The sequence below is a fragment of the Sabethes cyaneus genome, chromosome 3 (assembly GCF_943734655.1).
Source record: "Sabethes cyaneus chromosome 3, idSabCyanKW18_F2, whole genome shotgun sequence".
Taxonomy (NCBI): domain Eukaryota; kingdom Metazoa; phylum Arthropoda; class Insecta; order Diptera; family Culicidae; genus Sabethes; species Sabethes cyaneus.
Genome location: NC_071355.1, coordinates 6359203 through 6379978, shown reverse-complemented (window position 1 = coordinate 6379978; position 20776 = coordinate 6359203). Strand labels below are relative to the sequence as shown.

The following is a 20776-nucleotide window of genomic DNA, read 5'->3' as shown; positions in this document are numbered from 1 at the left end:
ACATAATTTGTTATTTTGGAATAATTTTTTTCGACAATTGCGTCTTCTTTAAAATTTAATTAAGGAGAAATGAATCGTCATTGATTTTGTGAACTTCAAAAGCAGTTTTTTTTGTTTGAAATAAAAATTCAGTTCATGAAAATTTATTCTCTGTTTTCAGATTGGTAAGAAGGATGCACATTTCTAAAGACAACGCTTTCGTTTTGGGCCCAAAAACTGCTTCGAATTTTTAAAAGTTAATGACTGCTCATTTTCCCTTAATAATTAATGCACCACCCTATTGCGGGACGGCTCATTTAACACAAAACATCGGTATGAAAGCAATAATTTTAGGTAGTGAATTATTATTTCGGTCAGTGAAGTTGAAAAACTAACGATAATTTGGTTGAGCTCAAATATATATCCTTCTTTTCAATCGAACCCAGTAAGTGTACAGCCACTAACCTTGGAAGCACTTTTTTGTGCCATCAAATGCTATCTCAATATTGAGGGGAGGGAGCCTGATAAAAGCTGTGCGAAAATATTGACTGAAGACTGAACCTTCTGGATTATTATGTTTGTTTGGTGCTTTCTCCTTTTGTTTAAGTTAATTATTCATTATGATTTTCAAATTAGTTCCCACTCTGTTTCTGCAGTGACTTGGTAGTATTCAAATGGGTGGTGAATAAATTCCAGTGGGTGGAACAGTGAAAAAAGAAATATATTGCAGAGTGGAAATCGAATAACCATTTTCAAGAGAAACTTCTGATCTCGATTTTGTTTTAATGCCGTCGATTGAACAAAAAAGGGGTGGCAGAGAAAACATTTATTTTCCCTTCTTTTTTTTCAATCATATTTTACTGTTTAAATATTGTACAATTAAGCAAGCAGCAAGCCTCATCAGCATTCCCAAAATTTACAGCAGCCTGTGCAAAAGCAAAATGTGCTTTTGTTTGCGTCATTTTTGGTCAGTGAACCTCTTATTTATGCAAAATATACATGAAAAATTAATTATTAAACCCACTACACTTAGCATAGCTGATCCCGGTGTGCCGTTTATAGCCCATCCGTTTCACCGGGATAGTAGATAAACATATTTATTTTAGTGAAGCGAAGCAACACAAATATGTTGAAGTTGAAACCGGCCTCGTTAGGCTAGGGGTGTATTTTCCATAAACCATCGCTAACCGTCCTCATTTGACTTTTTTTTTCGGTTCCTTCCAACTCGCTTGCAGGTCTATCGAGTCGACCCCGTGGTCCACCCCACCGGAAAACCAGCCTACCGAAGCATACGGACGTCAAGAAGCGCTTCCTGGAGATTGCCGATACGACCCTGTCGGACGAAGTGAAGGCCGCCCTCCGGCTGCCGGCGTTCGATTCCTACGAGTGGGAAGACTGGGATGTGATCCACCTCATGCAGACCATGTTCCTCGAGCTGAATCTGCTGGAGAAGTTTCAGATTCCGCGGGAAACGTTGCGTGAGTGGCTGTACGAGGTGTACAAGCACTACAACGACGTCCCGTTTCATAACTATCGGCACTGCTTCTGCGTGGCACAAATGGTGAGTACCTACTCGTCGGAAAGCTTGTTTCGCTTTTTGCATATCGGAAAGGATACAAGAGCTCTGATGCTAGAAATAGTCACATTTTTTATACCATTTTTGATTTTTTGTTGTGGCACAGAATGGGCGGCGTAATAAAGAGTCGCCCTGGTAAAAATGAAACATTTTCGCAAGGACGAAGTAAATGTCACTGTCATTTCCTGGACACCATTATCCCTTTGGTGGACCGTGGCAATTATTTTGCCATCAAATTTAGTTTATTTTTGGTTATTTTTGCTGGAAAAAAGGAAGATTTTTTTTTGATTTTGATTTTCACGACGATAATGATTAGTAGTATTATATCCTGCGGCTAGTTTCCGCGGTCCGCGAAAGGGTTAGCGCACTTACTACCATCATCAGCCCACCCTCGATGAATTATACATTTGACACTGCTAGCAGGATAAGAGGCTTATGGACGCCATCTCGGTATTGTTCGCAATTTGCATGTGAGCCTTGCGGGTAGTTTTCGATGCAGTTGCAGCATTCAACCGACGACGCGACGGGACGTTCTAGGGTAACGTATAGTTTATCTTATAATGCAAAGTGAGTGTGAGCGAGTTTGAACGGAATGCTGATGCTTACTTATGGCGTGCAAAATATTCCTTCGCAAGGATTGAGTTTGAATTTCTAACGCACGTGCTACAATGTACGATAGCTGGGCTCGGATTGCATTCGGCAAATGGATCATCAAGCAAAACCAGCCAGGAGTACTGAATGCGATGCATTTTGATGTATTATTCCGGCACTAGAGTAGCGTGTAATCGCATCAACCATTAAGGAGAATTATTATTCCGGTTAGTACGGCTGAGAAGATTGGTGCTATTGCTGATTATTATTGAAATTAACGACTAGGTGTTTGCCTTCATTTCAAAGGCAACCAACTGTTGTTGATCCTCTTCGTGCCAATAAGGTTATTTTAGTTTGGGACGTCTCACGCCAATCCGTTAATCGAAATGGGATGACTTTCTTCAATTCGAATTATAATTTATATACTATGAACAAATGGCATTATTAGTTTGCCACCTTAAAGTACGTCTCATTTTAGCTCTTTTTTAATTTTATCAATGAAAGTAAAATTACAATTAATATCTCACATATTATATTTTGAACTTGCTTCCAACAATCTAACGTCACAAACGAGTATCATCCGCTAGTCAGACTAGCTTGACTTTGAACCATCAAGGGTAGCACATATCAGCCTGATCAGTTCTGTTGGAAGACCATATTCAAGCGTAATCCGCCACAGCTCATTGCGTTTAACTGAATCGTACGGCACCTTAAAGTCTATAAACAAATGGTGTGTCTGCAAGCTGAAGCGAGGTGAAAATTTGGGTTTTCATCAATTTGGTCTTTCAATGATCAAAATTTTATGGTAGCATTATTTTATTTTATAAGACTCCCCAACTCCTCCCCCTCCCTTTGCTGGATTTCTTTCTGGTAATCTTAAGAGAAAGGTGTTGAGGTTATGTTGTCGTTTCCTTAAGCTAGAATGCCATAATTGCTTTTATTTTTCAATATTCAAATGACTACTTACAATTTAGTTTCCGCAAATCCAACAAGAAATTCGTATAATTACCAGTAGACTAATAAATTCAATAAATTTTAGAGAACCACGTAGCGTTGGTGTTCTGAACACGTTACTTGTTTTTAGTTAGGCCTTCTATCGTTTGTTGTAATTCCCTGTCCCTCCGTCGAACTGTCACTATTGACTTTCACAGAGATGCTGTAGGTCGGCCGAGGGATTAACGCGTCCTTGGCTGCGCCCTCAACATTCCCCGACCCGTAACGTTGCACATCCTTCCGTTGCGTCCCGGAATAACGGACGCAATCCGACCTCAGATCAAACCGTTGCGAGTTCTTTCGTCCACAATAACCACCAGGTCTCCTATTTTAAGCAGCCAACTTTCCTCGTGCCATCTGGAATGGTGCGTAATTATGGGTAAATTCGATCAGTGGCTTCTGCTAATATTTGTGGCGGTTGGACCACTCCAGTAGAGCTCAGAAGTATGAGATGGTAAGGGCTGAACCTAAACGGCCTCCGTACGCTGGACCGGTTGTTGAGCGGTGTTTTGACACTCCGCACTGGTCGCTCCCAACTCCCGCCGAAGTGTGGAGCTGAAGGCGGGTTGAAACCCCCCGTAGTGTTCGCATTGGTGAGTGTTTCGGTCGGATTCTCATGCATGTCTTCGATATCTGCTCGATACTCACGGCCGGTTTAGATCTCGTAATGTGCCCCTCGGTAAGTAAGGTGGACCGAATCGGACGAATCGCCAGCTTGCAGAACTCGTATTATAACGTATAAGAAACCCCCAGGTGGACAGCTCGTTTGAACAAACAAGTGCATAGAATTATCCGCCTTTCCCGATCTACAGTATTGTTACTTCTCAGCAATCCGTGCGACGGCTGTACGCAACCTTGGCACGTGGAACCGCTGCTTGAGCTCGTTTATAACAGTTTCTCGGTTTTCGTGTAAAAACTTGCGATGGTAGTCATCTATGACCAAATCCATCCGACTGTGCTCTTGCGGCAGACAGTCGTAGGCTGTCACTTGTCGTCAATTTGTTGCGCGTCTCGACAAACGCAAGTCGACTTCAACCTGGTCGAGCCATCTAGCACGTTGCGCCCCTCTATTCCTGGTACCGGTGGGGTTCTTGAATAGATCGCACACAACACGGTCGTCCGGCATTCTTGCGACGTGGCCGGCTCACCGTAGTCTCCCAACTTTTGCCAGGTGAATGATGGGAATCTTTCCAAGTAGTGCCTGAAGCTCGTGATTCATATGTCTCCGCCACTCTCCGCTTTCACCTTTCGTTCAAATACGGCAAGTGCACGTATGTCTTCCGTAAGCAAGGTTACTGTCTCAAGAACACTACCGATCATTTTTTTTGTTTAATTATAGTCACTTTAACAGCTTGGGTCATTCGTGACTTACTACCGATCTGATTAGCGTTTTGTACATCGTCAGCTTTGTGTGGCGGCGTATGCTCTATGATTGAAGCGTCTTGCGGATGGAAAAATAGGCTCGATTTCCAGCTTGAATGCATCGTTGTATCTCCTTCGCTTAATCGGGTATTATCATAAATAAATACTTATATAGCCAGAACACTTATAATTATTGCTAATCACGTATATCACCTCCAAAATAGTACGGCCATGCCAGTTTTGCGAATTAAATACGATTTATTAGTGTGTATATTTGTACGTAACGCTGATTTTTATCTTTTGTATACACATGAAAATGCTAGCTGGGTGGAGACCGAGGAATCCTCCCCAAGAAACCGCTAAGCACTGAATTAAGCTTGAAAACTGCTCTATATTTGCAAGTTGCATGCTGCCAGATATAATTCAGCCTTGTCAATGCGTAGCAGCTTTAGAATAGCATTCTCAATGCTGAATTAAAAGTTAGTTGAAGCACTATGAAATGCTGATTAGATGCTCTAAGCGTGCTTTATTGCCGTTACCGGCAGTAAAAGAGATTTTGAACGTTGCTCACTCTTGCAAGAAATCTCTTTGCGAACAGTGCACGAATGTGTGATGATAAAAGGAAAAATGCTTCCCTCTCTTTTTGTCTCATGTAAAATCCTGCACCGCTGCTAGAACAAACATCAACATGAATTGGCGATGCCAGCAGTGAAAGAGATTTCGTAGGCTGCTCGCACTTACAGGAAATTTCGTGCCGAACTGTTAACGCGTGAGTGTTGACAAAAGCAAAAATACTTCCCTTTCTTTTTTTTCTCACGCAGACCCTGAACAACATCAGCAACGCTGGCTAGGCCAATATATGTGGAATATGCAAGCGGATAACATGTAATCAACATTTCTGTTGAATATATGCATGCCACCACATAAAAACAAAATAAAAGGAAGGTAATTCCCTCAAAATTGGATCTTTAGAAGAAATGGGAAAATAGAATCTTTCCCTACATGTCACCTTGCTATGCAAATCAAACATCCGAGTGAAGAATTTCGGTAGTTTAAGTGGAGCTATTGGCAGCTGACTCTCAACTACTGTTTACAGTTCAACTGGTAAAGGCGTTGCACTATTCCTGCAAAGCCACATATGGGAGTGTAAATGACAGATTGGCGGTTCAATTCTCACCAAAGAAAAAAAATCACAAAAAAGCAATCTTGAAACATCAACAGAAGATAAGGATAACAGAGAGGGGAGATAAAAAAGGACGAACATATATTTTTTCCATTTTTTATGCTTAGCGATTAATCGTTACGCAACAGGCGTTACGTTTTATGACATTTGTAAATCTCCAAGCTCTAATGCGGCTCTATATTTCGCCAAAACCGGCCTTTTAATAGCGTTTTATAAGCATGTAGATCAAGGCTGCACGATAAGGTGTGCACCACAGGCCAATAAAAAGCTAGATTTCTGCTGCTTTAAGTGCTCACTGGTTACTTGGGTCTACATCAGCCACAAGTGTCATAGGAACGAATTAGTAGGAAGGAAATAACACGAGTAGTTAAATTACCGCCAACGAAGTCACAAATCTTCCATACGATTGTGAGGAACTGATTACCGACAGCGCGTATTACGTGCTATTAATCTACCAGGTTGGATTTCAACCTACCTGGCCTTCGCTGGCTGTGTTCTGAGAGCCACATATGCTCCGTTGAAATTGAAACCTCAACTTTAACTCACGCCAATACAGCATTGCTAGATGGAATGAGCTCCAACAACATGCGACAAATGAATCCTTTCAAAAACCGTGATTTTTCATCGGAGGTTGTTGACCAAGATTTTGATGCTCAAGCGCTTAATTTCAGAAAACTTAACTGACTTTGGACAGTTAAGCCAGTATCTGTCGCAAATCTCCTGGGGCCATGTAACCGAATGCTTGTATCTCAACATTGCAGTCGGCTACCTCACTAGTAGCATGCATTCACAATGTACGTTTCTGTCCAAAAACCTCCAAAGAAACCGTTATGGTCTAACCCCGAGCTACGCTACAGAAAAAAATAGTCGTTTCACAACGCCAGCCGCCGTTACCGATGCTTAAACTGCTTACTTTATCAACGCCATGTTGCCTCCACGGAACTAAATCTTAAACGTAACCCAAAAGGTAGTCCTTTTGGAATTTTGTAAAATCCAAGCGGAAAGACTCAGGATTTGACGATGGTCAATGTTCCTGGATGAACGTACAGCTAGCACGACGATTGATAAATGCAACCTTTTTGCTACTTTCTTTAATTCAGTCTTCCACGCTGATTTCGGCATCGTCGGAGACGTTTTAGAGTATATTTAGAGTAACACTGTCAATGTCTTCGGAGTGACGCCTGAAATCATGAGCAATGCTATACAAAAACTGAAAACTTCATATAAACCAGGACCGGATGGAATTGCTGCGTGCATTCTAAAAAAATGCTTTTCTCAACTGCTTTTACCGTTAATGCACCTCATAGATATGTCTTTTTCCAACCTGCTGGAAAGCTTCATTTATGTTTCCCGTACATAAAAAATACAGCAAGCATGATATACGCTGTTACCGAGGTATTACCTTTTTCTGTGCCTGCTCCAAGCTTCTTGAGATCATCGTATCGAAGTAGTTTCACCAAACTAAGCATTACATCTCAACGAGCCAGCATGGTTTTTTTTCCTGGGAGAAGTGTTACGATAAACCGATGCGAGTTCACATCCTTTTGCCTTCGTAACATTGGACACGGGCGACAAATCGATTCGGTTTATACCGATCTCAAATCAGCATTCGACAAAGTAGACCATTCGATACTGTTAGCAAAATTAAACAAAATCGGATGCTCTCCTGCGTTTATTGCTCGGTTTCGTTCTTATTTGAGCGGAAGACAGTTGGCGGTAAAGAATGATGGGTCCGTTTCACGCTGGTTTACTAACAGTTCAGAAGTGCCACAAGGTAGCAACTTAGGCTCACTCCTGTTTACGCTATTCATTAACGATGCAATCAGTTGTCTTGGAAATGACTCCCGTTTAGTCTATACTGACGAATTAAAGGTGTTCAAAGTTATTGACAGCATTGACGATTGTCATTTCCTCCAAACTTTACTTGACAAATTTGCTGAGTGGTGTAGGGCAATGGAATGCAAATTAGTATCGCTAAGTGTTGCACAATTAGCTTCTACCGTAAAAAGCAGTGTTGGGCACCGTTAATTCGCTAATTCGCTAACTGATACAATTTGCTCGATAATCGTGGAAATTTCGCTAATCACTAATAGCAAACTGCAAATTAACAGTCACTGTTTATTTTTGAACATATCGCAACAACTTGCATTGTAATCTATCACTGTACAAATTATTACTCATTTGTATTTAATACACGACTTTTCTTAATTCCCTTTATAAGGCCGTGGCAATTATTTTGCCACCAACGAAAAATATTTGCTTTGCGTCTATAATGACATCAATATAATTATAGAAGCAAAATAAAAAATGTATAAAGGGTTAACTAAGATTAAAACCTATTATGATGGATAAAATGCTTTACAGTTTATTAATTTTAAAATAAACTGTGGTACTTCATTTGGAATTCGCAACAATTCGGCTAGTCTGAGTATAAATTATAAAGTATAACTAGCGTTTCTCGATTGGTCGGTTAGCGAATTAGCGAATTAGCGGTGCCCAACACTGGTAAAAAGAGTATCTTAGCATTTGACTATACTAATAACGGAGAACAATTGAACAGAGTACAAACTGTTCGAGATGTTGGAGTGACTCTAGACACTAGTCTTGCGTTTAGAAATCACTATGAAAATATTATCGGTTTTATTAGCAAAGTTACCAGAGAATTCAAGGACCCGCATACACTGAAATGTCTATATGTTAGTCTTGTTCGACCATTACTGGAAACCGCTCCAGTAATATGGGACCCTTATCACAGCTCCAATACCGCGCGAATTGAAGTCGTTCAAAAAATGATTGGGATGGAAATTCTAAAACAGCGAAGAAAACGAGCTAAGGCCATCTTTATTAGGAAACTGTTAACTGGTGATATTGATGCATCGAACCTTCTTGAACTCATTGATTTGAACGTTCCCAGGTACTAGCTTTGCCGTGCAGAGTTCCTGAGACTTCCGTTGGGTAGACAAGTTTATACCATAAATGAGCCTGTTCGATTGATGATGGATGTTTTTAACGATGTATCGCACCTTTTTGATTTTAATATGACAAACAATGAATTTAAAAATAGACTGTTACGATTTGTATTTAGATAAAAAAGATAGTTCATAAAGACAATTCGTCGGATGGAATAAATATATAATAAATAAATAAATAATAATAATCGATCCGTTTAAAATCACTGAAATGTCGATGGCATTGAATATCTATATCATATGCATCAATATAATGTTGGGCTGTTTCTTAATCATAAACCGCAAATTTTTAAGTATCTATACCATACTTACTTCCTCTGAGCAGCTCCAAATTCAGCTTTTTTTGTGGTGGAGGGTGGAGGGTTTCGTTTGAGGTTCTTCGATAGCGAATAACATGGATAAATGTTCTAGTTTGCTGAATATATAATATTGTATTGTTTTTTTGAAAAATTAGTTTCACCCTGTTTTGCTGAAAACCTTTGAACGGCATTTTACTGTCAGCGGCTTTTGTAATTCTGAAGCTTTTGAGAGATTATCAGTTACCAGTCTTTTGATACTGCAAACCGTCGTATTTCCCACGGATCATTTGTGCTGCATGACTCGAACTGGGAAATTTTCTCTCGGTTTCTACGGTTTTCTTCGCTTGCCTCTGTTACTAGATGATGCAATCTCCTCATTTGGACGAAGTTATCTACTTGGTCTGAGATATCAAATTCTCAACCCAAATAGATAACTTACTTGTAGAACTCAATCAAATTTTGTTTGCCTGTTTTCCTGTTTAACCGCCCAGTTAGTTTCGAGGTACGATGCTGGTCTAATAAGCCAGTCGTCGTATGTCTGAATCTCCGCTGAGTGGTGCTGCTAGAATAAGAAGGAACATTTCTCTAGCCCCGGAATTGTCCTATGCTCTAATAACGGACTGCAAAGTCTGTTGATAAAGAAGGGTCAAGTCTTAATGCCGTTCATAATCCAAGGCTTTGCTTTGCTCTGATTGTGGTGAAACGTGATTCCGTAGCATTTGAGGACACTGATTGCGATTGTTTTTCCTGCATAACGCTTCAAATAACTCGATCATTTGTTGTAGTTTCAGGCAAAATAATCGGCACGTCAAGTTAACGTGAAAACATAGGTAATTCTCGACCATCACACTTTCCATGTAACATTCATGTGAATTATTGGTAACTTGTACTAATACTAACCAGTTTCCCAACAAACCACAAATCGTATATCAATATATGAAAATTATCTTAAATGACTCTAAATAAAATCGAAATCGTATACAAAGCTTATTAAATCGCACCCTAGTTTATATTCAATCGTACAACATGATGACGACTGATTTACATACGTCTTTCATCACAGAATTGTATAGTATTATGGAACTAATCATGTTGAGTCAGATCTCATCGTATACAAATACTTATGAATGTGAATTGTTTACGAATAATCTGCAGTAGGTACGTATATCGCATATGCTGGTTTCATGCATCTACTAGTGCAATTTTTCAAGATAGATATCGGTACATATTTCTCATTTTTCACTTTGATATACGTACGAAAATGTTAGCCGGGTTACGTGCGATCCTAGCTCTCCCAGATTTTGTTTCGTAGTCTATCTTCAATAGCAAGAGAATTCGTAGGGTCAGGCGGGTTTTATGGGGGCCCATGCTACTACGGAACAAATTTTTACTCTTCGACAAATCCTCCAGACATGTTGGGAGTACGACGTGCCCACGCATGATATTTTCTTGGATTTAAGGGCAGCATACGATACAGTCAAGCGCGAACAGCTATGGCAGATAATGCGCGAGAACATTTTTCATGTCCCTTCAAATAGCGCAGAGGGTTGCGACAAGGGGATGGACTATCCTGTATGTTATTCAATATCGCTATTGAAGCTGTGATCCAGCGAGTGGGCATTGAAACGAGAGGAACGATCTTTGGCAAGAGTAGCCAACTCTTAGCCTTCGCAGACGACCTCGACATCGTTACTAGAAACCTTGGGACAGCGGAAGCAATCTACGCCAGATTAAAAACGGTGGCTAGGACTCTAGGAGGATAGGGTTACAAATCAATGCGTCAAAAACCAAAATATAACGTTTAGAAGTAATATTTTTTTTGAAACGATGATCCTACAATTAATGAAGGGACGGTAAGGGAAAGTAAGGGAAAGTAATGGACCACAGTCCAGCGCCTCTGTGGTTCAAAGGTACACGGGTACCAGTGAGCGACACGCCCTGGCAGGTGTTGTGGGTTCAAATCCGGTTATAATCTCTGATTACAGCTTGGTTCGACCCATGCACCTTCCAGCATTGGACAAAAGATAGGAGTCACAACGAAAACTTGTTAACCATAGCTACCTATTACCCCCCCTTCCCACCTTCCACCCTTCCTTCCTTTTCACCCTTCCCCTTCATTCCCGGAAAAAATCCTTCTTCATTACTTTCCCTTACCGTCCCTTCATCAATTGTAGAATCATCGTTTCAAAAAAAAAATATTAATATATGCCTGACCGCATTTCAAGGTCATGACTAAAGTCACGAGTTTGGTTAGTTTAGAAGTAGCTGATGAGTTCGTATATTTGGGATCTCTAGTCACCGCCGACAATAATAACTGCAATGAACAAGAAAAAAGAGGTTAAATTATGTTTTTTTTTGAATGGGCTTATCACTTTGACCACAACATTCTTGATCTATTGTAATGTTGCCTGGGTGTATGCTGTATTCTGCACTGCATTTCTATGCTTTATCGTTATTGAGTAAACGACAAGCTCATATTTTTTTATGCGTGCTTTAAATTATGCTTAGCTGCGCAACTAATAGAGCGTCTATCCTACTATAATAATAACAGCATAGAATTTTGCTTTGAGTGCCTTGCATTTATAACTTCTATCCGTTTGCTCAGTTTTATTTACGTCTATATTTTGTTTTGAAACATATATGACAGCTAAACTGCCATTGTTCTTATAACGTTAGCCTATTGCTTTTGACTGAATTTTTTGGAGCGTCTTAGTAGAATACGAAACCTAAAATTAAAAAAGAAGAAAACTTATCCAATTTAATTCTACTATGTATATTTTATTCACGACAGATATGTATTTCGCCTACGACTTGCAGACACTGAGGAAGCCTGCAAGTCGTAGACGAAATATGTATCTGTCGATAATAAAACATACATAGTAGAATTAAATTGGATAAGTTTTCTTCTTTTTTAATTTTAGGCTATTGCTTTTGTTGTCTAACACTTACGTGGTAATAATGTGACAAAAGCTTTAAATTGTTGCTCTTAGAGTTGAGTATAGTTTTGTTAGAAAAATCTAATGGTAAATTTAGAAAGGAGATAACTGGAACTGGGAACCCGATCAGATGACTCTAGCAAAAATGTTACAGAATTGTAACTCCAGTTGATATTTTTATCAAAGTTTGTTATAAATGTAATAGAAAAAGTTGCGACACTAAAAATTCTATCTATCGAGATTCTACCTCGTTCCGTTACTTCTAACATGCTTTGCTACATTTTGGTTATGAAGCACGGCAGAATTCTGGTTTTTATGACTCATCTTGATATAAACTAGATCAAATTGTATCACCATTTGATAGCTTTGTGATATGTCTAGAGTTGATTTTGTTACAAGTTTATAACAAAGCGCGAAGGAAATTTTGTTATAAAAACCTTGTTATTTAAAACTCATCCTGTTAAAAAATTTTTTATTGTCATTTGATCGGGAAACTGGTCCTCGTGGTTCTGTGTTTAGTTACTGATCATTGTCGCTGGTGTTGGTATCGAAAATAGAGAACCACTTCCGAAATATTATATTTTTCTGTTGTCAAAAACTTTAAGACTTCAAAAATAAATCTTACCTACTGAATCATAGGAGTAAAACAATTTAAAGACCCAATTTTGAACCAAAAATGCATGCAAAAGTTTGTTCATTAACATTCTGCAAATAAATTTCAAACTAAAAATTGAAGGATTGTCAAGTCAAGTAAAAGGTTGAAGTTCATTTCTAACCAAATAACAGAAATGTTATGCTCCAAAAACATTTTTTTTGTTTTTTTCACTTCACCAATATCACAAATGGGCTGTAACCTTATGTTTGTTAATGTAATATTCCTGTTCGTAGCCACAAAGTCATTTTTTATCTGTTTCTTTAACTGAAACACCCGCAAACGATTGTTTTTTTTTTCATTTGAAGCTGTTTCATAACGACCAACGGAATAGTTAAACTGAACTCATAACCCACTTATCAGTTAGACTCGCCACTATCATGGCATCCGGGAATCACGGTTCTTCTGAATTTATACTTCGTATGTTTATATTTTTGTTCGTTTTCATTCTTCAACCGAACAGACCTGTTCGCATCGCACTCGAAGGCGGTTGAATGCTGTTTTTTTCGCCTATCCGAACCATCAGCATGACCGGCAATTTCAGCTGAACAGTTAAACCCATCAATCCATAAACAAACGCGAAAAACTCGAGATTCCACAATAGGCCGATCGGTGTAGCTATCAACTAATGAGGCAATTGCTTTCTTCGAAATAATCGGAAAGGTGAATCCGCCGCGGAAAGAGGTAAATCGTATAGGAGATGCTGGCCCGGCTGAGCTCAGTAATTTCCAGTTTGGCTGGGAATTCGCAAAGAGTCTAACCGTTTCGATGTTACGTGACAACACGAACACAACAAAACAAAAAATACTTTTGCACTTCCATTTTTGCTAAGTGGACGATAACGACTATTTAAAAGCCTCTGCGTCACACACAATCGTTGCGGGAAAATCCAGCCCAGATGACGTCCAGTTTAGAACGTATACGATAGATAAGCACTAGAACAAGCTGTTTACTGGCAAACAAAGAATTGCATATTGATTCTGTCGCTGCGCGATTCAATCAACTGCACCCTAACGTGGGTCGGTCTCACGCTTAGTAGAAGCTGCGAAGCTGGTTTTTTCCCCATTCTAAAACGAGACGCAGTTGGATTAGTCATCATGCCACGGTAGCCGTTTCAAATTACCTGCACAATTTTGAAGGTTTCGATGTTTTAATCTCTTCCGGTATCTGATCGTCTTCAGTGACGAACAAGAAAAACCCTAGACACTTTGTAAAATTTAAAAAACCTATTCGCTATGGCAAGTTATTTACACTTAAAACTGAATTCGACGCTCCGCGAACACGCCACGCGACCATTATTATTCGGATTTCGCGGCGGAACCGCGTTACATAACGAGCCAAAATCCAAACATGCCAACCATCAGCAGCGTCAGCCACTGTACCCCAACGGCGGCCGGAGCCCCACTATTCATGTCGATCACGTTTAGCTTCACCACCCGCACCGGTCCCCGCAGCAGCGCTTCTTCATCCATTACGTTGCAGAGCGATCCCCGGCAGGTGCCGAACTCCACCAGTGTCACGTTGGTCTCCCCCGTCTGGTTGAACATGACTTCGAATTGGTCCAGATAGGCCTGCTGTAAGGCGCTCTCGTTCAGGGCACATCCGGCTAACCGATAGTAGTACGAGTCTCCATCGGTAATCCGGATGTTTACCGAACTTCGCATACATTCCACCTCCTCCGGGTCCATGCCGTTCATCTCGCAGTATTCCTTCTCGTTGCTGTTCTGACAGTCAACCCAAGTTTTGTACTTGGAGATGCAACTCCAACAGGCATAAGTCACATTTTGATTGCTGGCGAGTTCCGTACTATCTTCCATTTGCCCTGGAATGGCAAAACTAGTTTACAGACAGGCTTTAAACTTCACACCTGTGAGAGAGCTTACCGAGTACGCCTTCGGGAACGTTGATTGCCAACAGCAGTGGCAGCAGCAAAGTCAGCTTCACTAAACCGGTCATCGTCTTTGTGTCTTCTTTGTGTGAGGTTATAAATCTGATACTGAGCCTACCGTTTTTTCACACAACGCAACGGGCCGATTTGGGAACTTCACTAGGGGGAAAGACAGCTTAGAGAGATCTACACGCGCCGTTGGCTGAAACCTGACTGACTGGTGGCGAAATTTTTATGTTTTTTTGTCGTTGTTTTGCTGCGCGTACGGATACGGACGGGTGTAAGCCGACCTGCGAGACTGACTGCGAGACGGTTGAGTCAAATGATGTCACCAATACCTGCTAATAGTTTTTCAAGGTTACGTCGCGTCGTCCGATTGAACGAGTTATGGAAAGGTTGACCGGCTCGCGGCTGGATGTTTGCTGCTGCTGCGCTATACGCACTCACTCTAGGCTCTGGGTGATCGGTCAAAATTGTGTTTAGCTTTGTTGTTTTATTTTTGGGGTTTTTTTTGGGACGGGTAAAGGGTCGACTTTGAAGTGGGGTAAACGCTCAACTTATGCTGGCAGTGAACGGTGAAGAAACTCGTCTTAATGCATAATAATTTTATGGGGCAGAACGAAGCGAAGTTTGGCAGAAAACCGGTTTTGCGAACCGTGCATAAATTAGGGTAAGTCTCTCTAGATCGAATGAGCCGCTTCCTGACCAGCGCAGCGCTAGATAAATGTGGGCTTTGGATTTTCCGCGCGTTAGAGGAGGCAGGTTTTCCGAGTACGGATTGATTGGAGATTTCAATGCGGTGACATTGACGAACCTTGCAGCTAATGAGTTGGTACTTTTTCATTGCCGATTTGATTCTTGTTTCTTGGGGTTTCATTTTTGTTCGATGTTTTTTTTTCAAAACAATACTATAATTAGCTTGCGAAACAAATAAAGCTTCACTAATGTTTTCAGCAGTGATTCAGCAGTGATTTTTTTTTGTTAATTTTTTGATTGTCGACTTTGAGTGTCATCGATGAGGCATGAAACAAATATTGACACATAAGATTATCGATGGCAATTTTCATCCGCTCGCTATATTGATATTGGATTCTTATTTTGTTTGTTGCAGTAAACCTTCACCACGTGGCAATTTCGTTCGAATAACGTGATGTATAATCTGTGACGATATTAATTTGTTATTTTTGAGAATTACATAAAAGTCACGGTGACGTTGACTACGTCTTACAGGAAGGTAGCGAAAAAGTGAGAGGTTTTGAGCACTAATAACTCGTTGATATTTCAACCAATTCGAAAGATATATCGGTACATTTCTAGAAAACAATGACCAGGACTTCTGGTCCCAACAGGTCACAAACTACCTATACTCTTTTCTGTCAAACCGAATGAACTTGTTGACCATTTTCGCTCGCTGAATATTCGTTGAGCTGTGTGAAATCCAAACAAGCTACGTATGCATGCAGATATGCATAATTGTTCTTTACATTTCAACTTAATGTTGAATTGATGAAGTAGCGACACATAGTTACCACGTCAGCGTGAGTTTAAGCTTACAAACAGCTTACAGCTTGCAAAAGATTTGGTCTTTGATAATAAAAATTCTATTGTTTCATCATTAAATAACGCAAAACGATACAAGGAAGCAGCAGATCATTTGTTTGATTTAATACTCACTTCTTTCTTTATTGCCTTTGATTGAAGAAGAGTAAGAATTATAAATAGAAGGATTGACAGAGAGCGAGAGATAGGGTAAAGAACTAGTTTTAAGCAGTCTAAGCGGGTCACTGATTGTTTTACCTTATTACAAGCGATGGGTTGACTAAGTGGGGAATATCAGCATACCAATCTTCTTGCTATCTTTAGTTCTTCAAGCTGTTACCATTGGAAGACACTATTGTTGAGCTAAACTTTTGATTTTTGCTTTAAAAGTTGGAGCGGCGGAACTAATTTTGAACAGACCGAACCCATTTTCACCCGCAAGGTGCTTTTTTAAGCAATCCTGAAATCTGAATTTTTTTACATCCCCTTAAAAATTCCCTCGAATCTCCGCGACCTACTAATCGGCATCTGACATTGCTGTCTTGATGAGAGAACGATGGGGAAAAGCCTTTGTATATGAACCTGGCAACAGGCTCACATACAACGCGTAAAAACCCCACATCTTTTCACATAATACAACAAAAATTTACGGAAGACATTAATATAACAGATATTATATAACAAATATGCGTCCTTCCGCCTTGAGCTGCTATCCACTCCTAACTGAAGATTCCAAAGAGCGTCGTTTCAATCTGTTTTTGAAAGCCGATGCCGAGATAGTATAGTCGAAAAGATCGTAGGCTTCGTTGAACTGACGAGAGATCGAGATAATCGGTTCGTTACGTCCGTAGTCCGTTCTCCGGAACTCCAGTCTCAGCAGGTCTCTCCGGCGTAAAGATATTGATGGCACGTTGAAATTTAATTTGTTTAGGATGTTAGGTGCATCAATGGCGCCCAACAACAGTTTTCCGGCAAATATTGCTCTGATGGAGTCACGTCTGCTGCGTAGAGTAACTATTCCCAGCAATCTACACCGGACATCGTATGAAGGCATGTTGGCTACGTTATTCCACGGAAGCAGTCTGAGGGCAAATCTTGTAAACTTCTTCTGGACAGCTTCAATTCGAGCAATCCAAAGATCCATATAGGGACTCCATATTAGACAACCAGTCTCGAGGGATGATCGCACAAGCGAGAAATATAATGATCGCAAGCTGTGTGGATCCGTGAAGTCTTTCGTTGTCCGCATGATGAATCCTAGATTGCGATTTGCTTTTGCAATCATACTAGAATAATGATCGCGAAAAGTGAGACGCGTATCCAAGATGACTCCCAGATCCTTCACAGTATCTACACGCTCTAGCTGAGTTCCACAGATGTGGTAATTCCATGTGATCGGTGCGGCTTTACGGCTAAACGAAATTATAGTATCGGCATAGATGCGTAAAATGCCATCTGTCTAAATTGTTTATCGGGGCATACACTCACCGCACCGTTCGGCAAACGGTATTCGTCGTCTCTTTTATTCTCTGGTGTTCTTATGGGAAACTGCGAGTTTGACGTCTCACTCGCTGTTCATAAGGATGGTGGGAGAACAAAAGAGGTAAACATATAGCAGTACAAACGATCCGACTCAGAACAGTGTTGTCAAAGCAAATAACATTGAAACACATCGTTGCTTTATTAAATCACTGAGAAAATCTTCGAAAATTATTGAAAAAGCTGTCTTTTGTGTTGTTTTTAATAAAGAAAAATTAATTATGAACATACATTTCTCTTGAAAGTATTGAACCACGTTTTCACCATAGGAGGTTTCAGTTAATTTCAAACTTAAAATTCTCATTTCCAGAACCGAAACAGTGTCTTGGCAACACGATAGTTCATCAGTTGTGCTGGAGCTGCTGTTAGTGGTGAACAGGTTCCGTCAATTCAGAATTTGTTTTCAGTTTTGTTAGAAAATAATAAAACTTTCGGCTAGTGACAAAGCCTTAGATAATAGAAAAAAAAGAGACTGAATAATATGGTATGTGACAATTGAGTGCTTGACTTTTAGAGTGGTTGTAATCAGTGCTGAAAAATGTGATGGATTCGTTAGTAGCGAGGTGGCGATTGCCTTCAGCAGCTGAAAAATGTACGTTTTTGGACAACAATTTTTAATTCATCATATTTCTTGTCGGAAACCCAATAAATTGTGTTTGTGTGAATCAAATGTATGGTTAAGTGATTTGTGAAGATGATCCTATCAAAAGATTTTGAAAATATGAATAAAAAAGTGCATTTTCGGCTCATTTATGTTCAACTGATTAAAATAGGTGACACTGCTTAACTCGTTCCTTACCCTATGTGGATATTTTTCAAACCAATCATACAGGTTTGGGCTCAATGGCCCAATATTTCATGATTTTTTTTTTATTTATTTACTGGTCTTCGACTATGTCGTACAGACATTTTTAATAATAATAATATTTATAGAATTCATGGTGTCCTAGTTTCCCAGAAAATTCTAAATGAAACTGTTGGAGTAATTTTTTTTAGACATTTTACATCGGGGATGCATTAGTGTTAGTGTCTGTAACAAACACGGCAGTGCGGTTTACTGACTGAGACGGATGCAAAAGATGCATGTTCACTAAGACTACAGCTGGGTTTATAGAAAGCGAACGTTTATTTTACGAACTCTTTTGTTGTTTTCTACCACGAAGTGGATTCGTAAAATCAATCCTAAATGTTTCGTATATATAAACCAGTGATGGTCAAACTGCGGCTCTTGAATATGGTCCTTGCGGCCCGCGGTCTGGTTTGATGGATGGTTGACGGGAACTATAGGTTGAATTTATTAATGTTAGAAGTCATTTCGGGACGCGGATCTATTGAGGAGATTTAATTTAGCCCGCATTATGCTTATACCGTGGCCACCACTGATATAAACGAAGGCACTTTCGTACGTATTATTGTACTTAATAAAATGCTTTGTACATTGTTAGCAAAGCATTGGGTTATAAACATCTTTAAGACTTGATCCTTCTTTATCGACAGACTTCGCAGCCGGTTATTAGAGTACTGGATAATCACTGGACTAGTGTAACGATTGTACTGACTGTGGCAACAACACCCAGCCGAGATTCCAAAATACAACCTACCTCGAGCACTGGTGTGCCCAAGCAAGGGCACGTGCCCCATCTTCTATAACAAATTTAACGCATAACAAAATAATTTTTCATTATAGAACCCGGAAGTACGGAGTTGTCAATTCAATAGCCCGATAATGAATAATAAGCGATAAGAAAATTAATTGCGTTAAATAGTTAAATAAGTCATTTTAAGTTGAATTCCGAGCCTAATTTAATTGAAATTTTACCTCCGATTCCAACTTTAGTCTAATTTTAAGTCCAATGTAATGTCCGATTTTAAGTCCAATTTCATGTCTAATTTAAATCCAATTTCAATTTCGATTGGAAGTCCAATATCAAGACCTAATATGAAGTGCAATTTCAAGCCCAATTTCAAGTACAATTTGAAGTTCAATTGTGGTCAAATTTCAAGCCCTATTTAATGTCCCATTTTAAGGTCCATTTCAAATCGAATTTAATTCCAATTTCAGCTCCGAGTCCAACTTTATATCCGATGTCTAACCCAATTTCAAAACAAATTCAATTCTGATTTCAAGTCTGCTTACAAGTCCAAAGCTTTAGTTCAATTTGGTCCAATTTAAAACAAAACGCTTAGTAGGAATTCAAACCCAACTGCCAATCTAATGTCTTATCAATTTTAAGTTCCACTATCCTACGATTAGTTGGTAATTTTCTGTCCAAGACACGCTTTTGAAAGATCCGTGTCCCATCTTTTGTTTCTGTTCGTTGTCGATAATAACCATTCCATTACCATAAGGCCAGATAATTACCAAGCAGCGAATGCGTTCTAGTGCAAAATGGGCTACGAATATGTTCTTGTACCAAACACGGCGACAACCATTTAGTTTGCAAATTTTGACCAAAAACGAACCCCCTCCCCCCCTTGTCACATTTCGTCACACATTCGTGATCCCCCCTGAGAAAGTTCGTCACGTCACGGCCCCCCCTCCCCATTCACAACAAAAAAATTAAATATTCATTACAACCTTTTTAAATAAAGCTATCAAATGAATTTCAGCAAATAGAAAAAGGAAAATTTTCGAGCTTATAAGTCGGATTTTGAAGATCGCTGATGTGTCGTCGATTAATGTTTCGCGCATATACACGCCCTTTACATCCATCCACTCAAATTCGTCTGACCTAGTTGAAAGAATCAGGACTTGCAGCAACACGCCTTGGAAGAGCTTTTCTGACGGATTTTGTCATTTCGTGTATTCATTCAATCGTGAAATCATTCAACACTACCTTAGATGCGAAATTTAATCCGCAAGTGGCATAAACTCTATCCTTCAGAAAGCTTTTGAGTGAGAGGCAGTATAATTTATACCGAAAAACCTTAAAAGCAGCCGTGGAACGTTGGTATGCGTTTTTGTTCATCGACTGAGTTCAGCACGAATATCAAGGGAAAACATTGCCATGGGTCTCTGGTAGCATCCCGTAACCCTTCAGGAGTTTGTGCGACTGCTATTTGCGGTTGCAAAAATCTTTTAGGCAGGACGGTACTCAAGCAGCTCTTCAGCGGTGTACTGCATATTCTGTAAAGCCTTGATGGAGAGTTCATACTACATAGAATAAATAAGTCCTGTTCACACATATATGTTAAAAAAAGTTTTCATTAAAAAAATTTAACTATTTGCTTTAAAATCCATCAGTACGTTGATTTTATAGAAGCCTTCAA

The 20776-nt window shown here is 39.7% G+C and overlaps 2 protein-coding genes across 8 annotated transcripts in view; one reads left to right on the top strand and one right to left on the bottom strand.

Moving 5' to 3' along the window:
* The window catches only part of LOC128743682 (high affinity cGMP-specific 3',5'-cyclic phosphodiesterase 9A), a 360716-nt gene that overhangs the window by 296611 nt on the left and 43329 nt on the right, over positions 1–20776 (top strand). For all 7 annotated transcript variants that reach the window (XM_053840308.1, XM_053840310.1, XM_053840309.1 and 4 more), the window contains one exon: positions 1215–1540. In XM_053840308.1, coding sequence (XP_053696283.1) covers positions 1215–1540 — 326 coding nt within the window. The remainder of the gene's footprint in view (positions 1–1214; positions 1541–20776) is intronic.
* On the bottom strand, positions 13681–14687 carry LOC128743684 (uncharacterized). The gene is made up of 2 exons (XM_053840312.1): positions 14424–14687; positions 13681–14362 (listed from the first exon to the last, which is right to left on the bottom strand). The coding sequence occupies exons 1-2, from the start codon at positions 14494–14496 to the stop codon at positions 13866–13868; spliced, it is 570 nt and encodes a 189-aa protein (XP_053696287.1). The 5' UTR covers positions 14497–14687; the 3' UTR covers positions 13681–13865.

Bases quoted from the DNA above. Each gene is read 5' to 3' on its own strand.
- LOC128743684 (XM_053840312.1), bottom strand. From the start codon at position 14,496: ATGACCGGTTTAGTGAAGCTGACTTTGCTGCTGCCACTGCTGTTGGCA. The intron at 14,363-14,423 runs GTAAGCTCTCTC...TTGCCATTCCAG, and splicing joins CGTTCCCGAAGGCGTACTCG to GGCAAATGGAAGATAGTACG.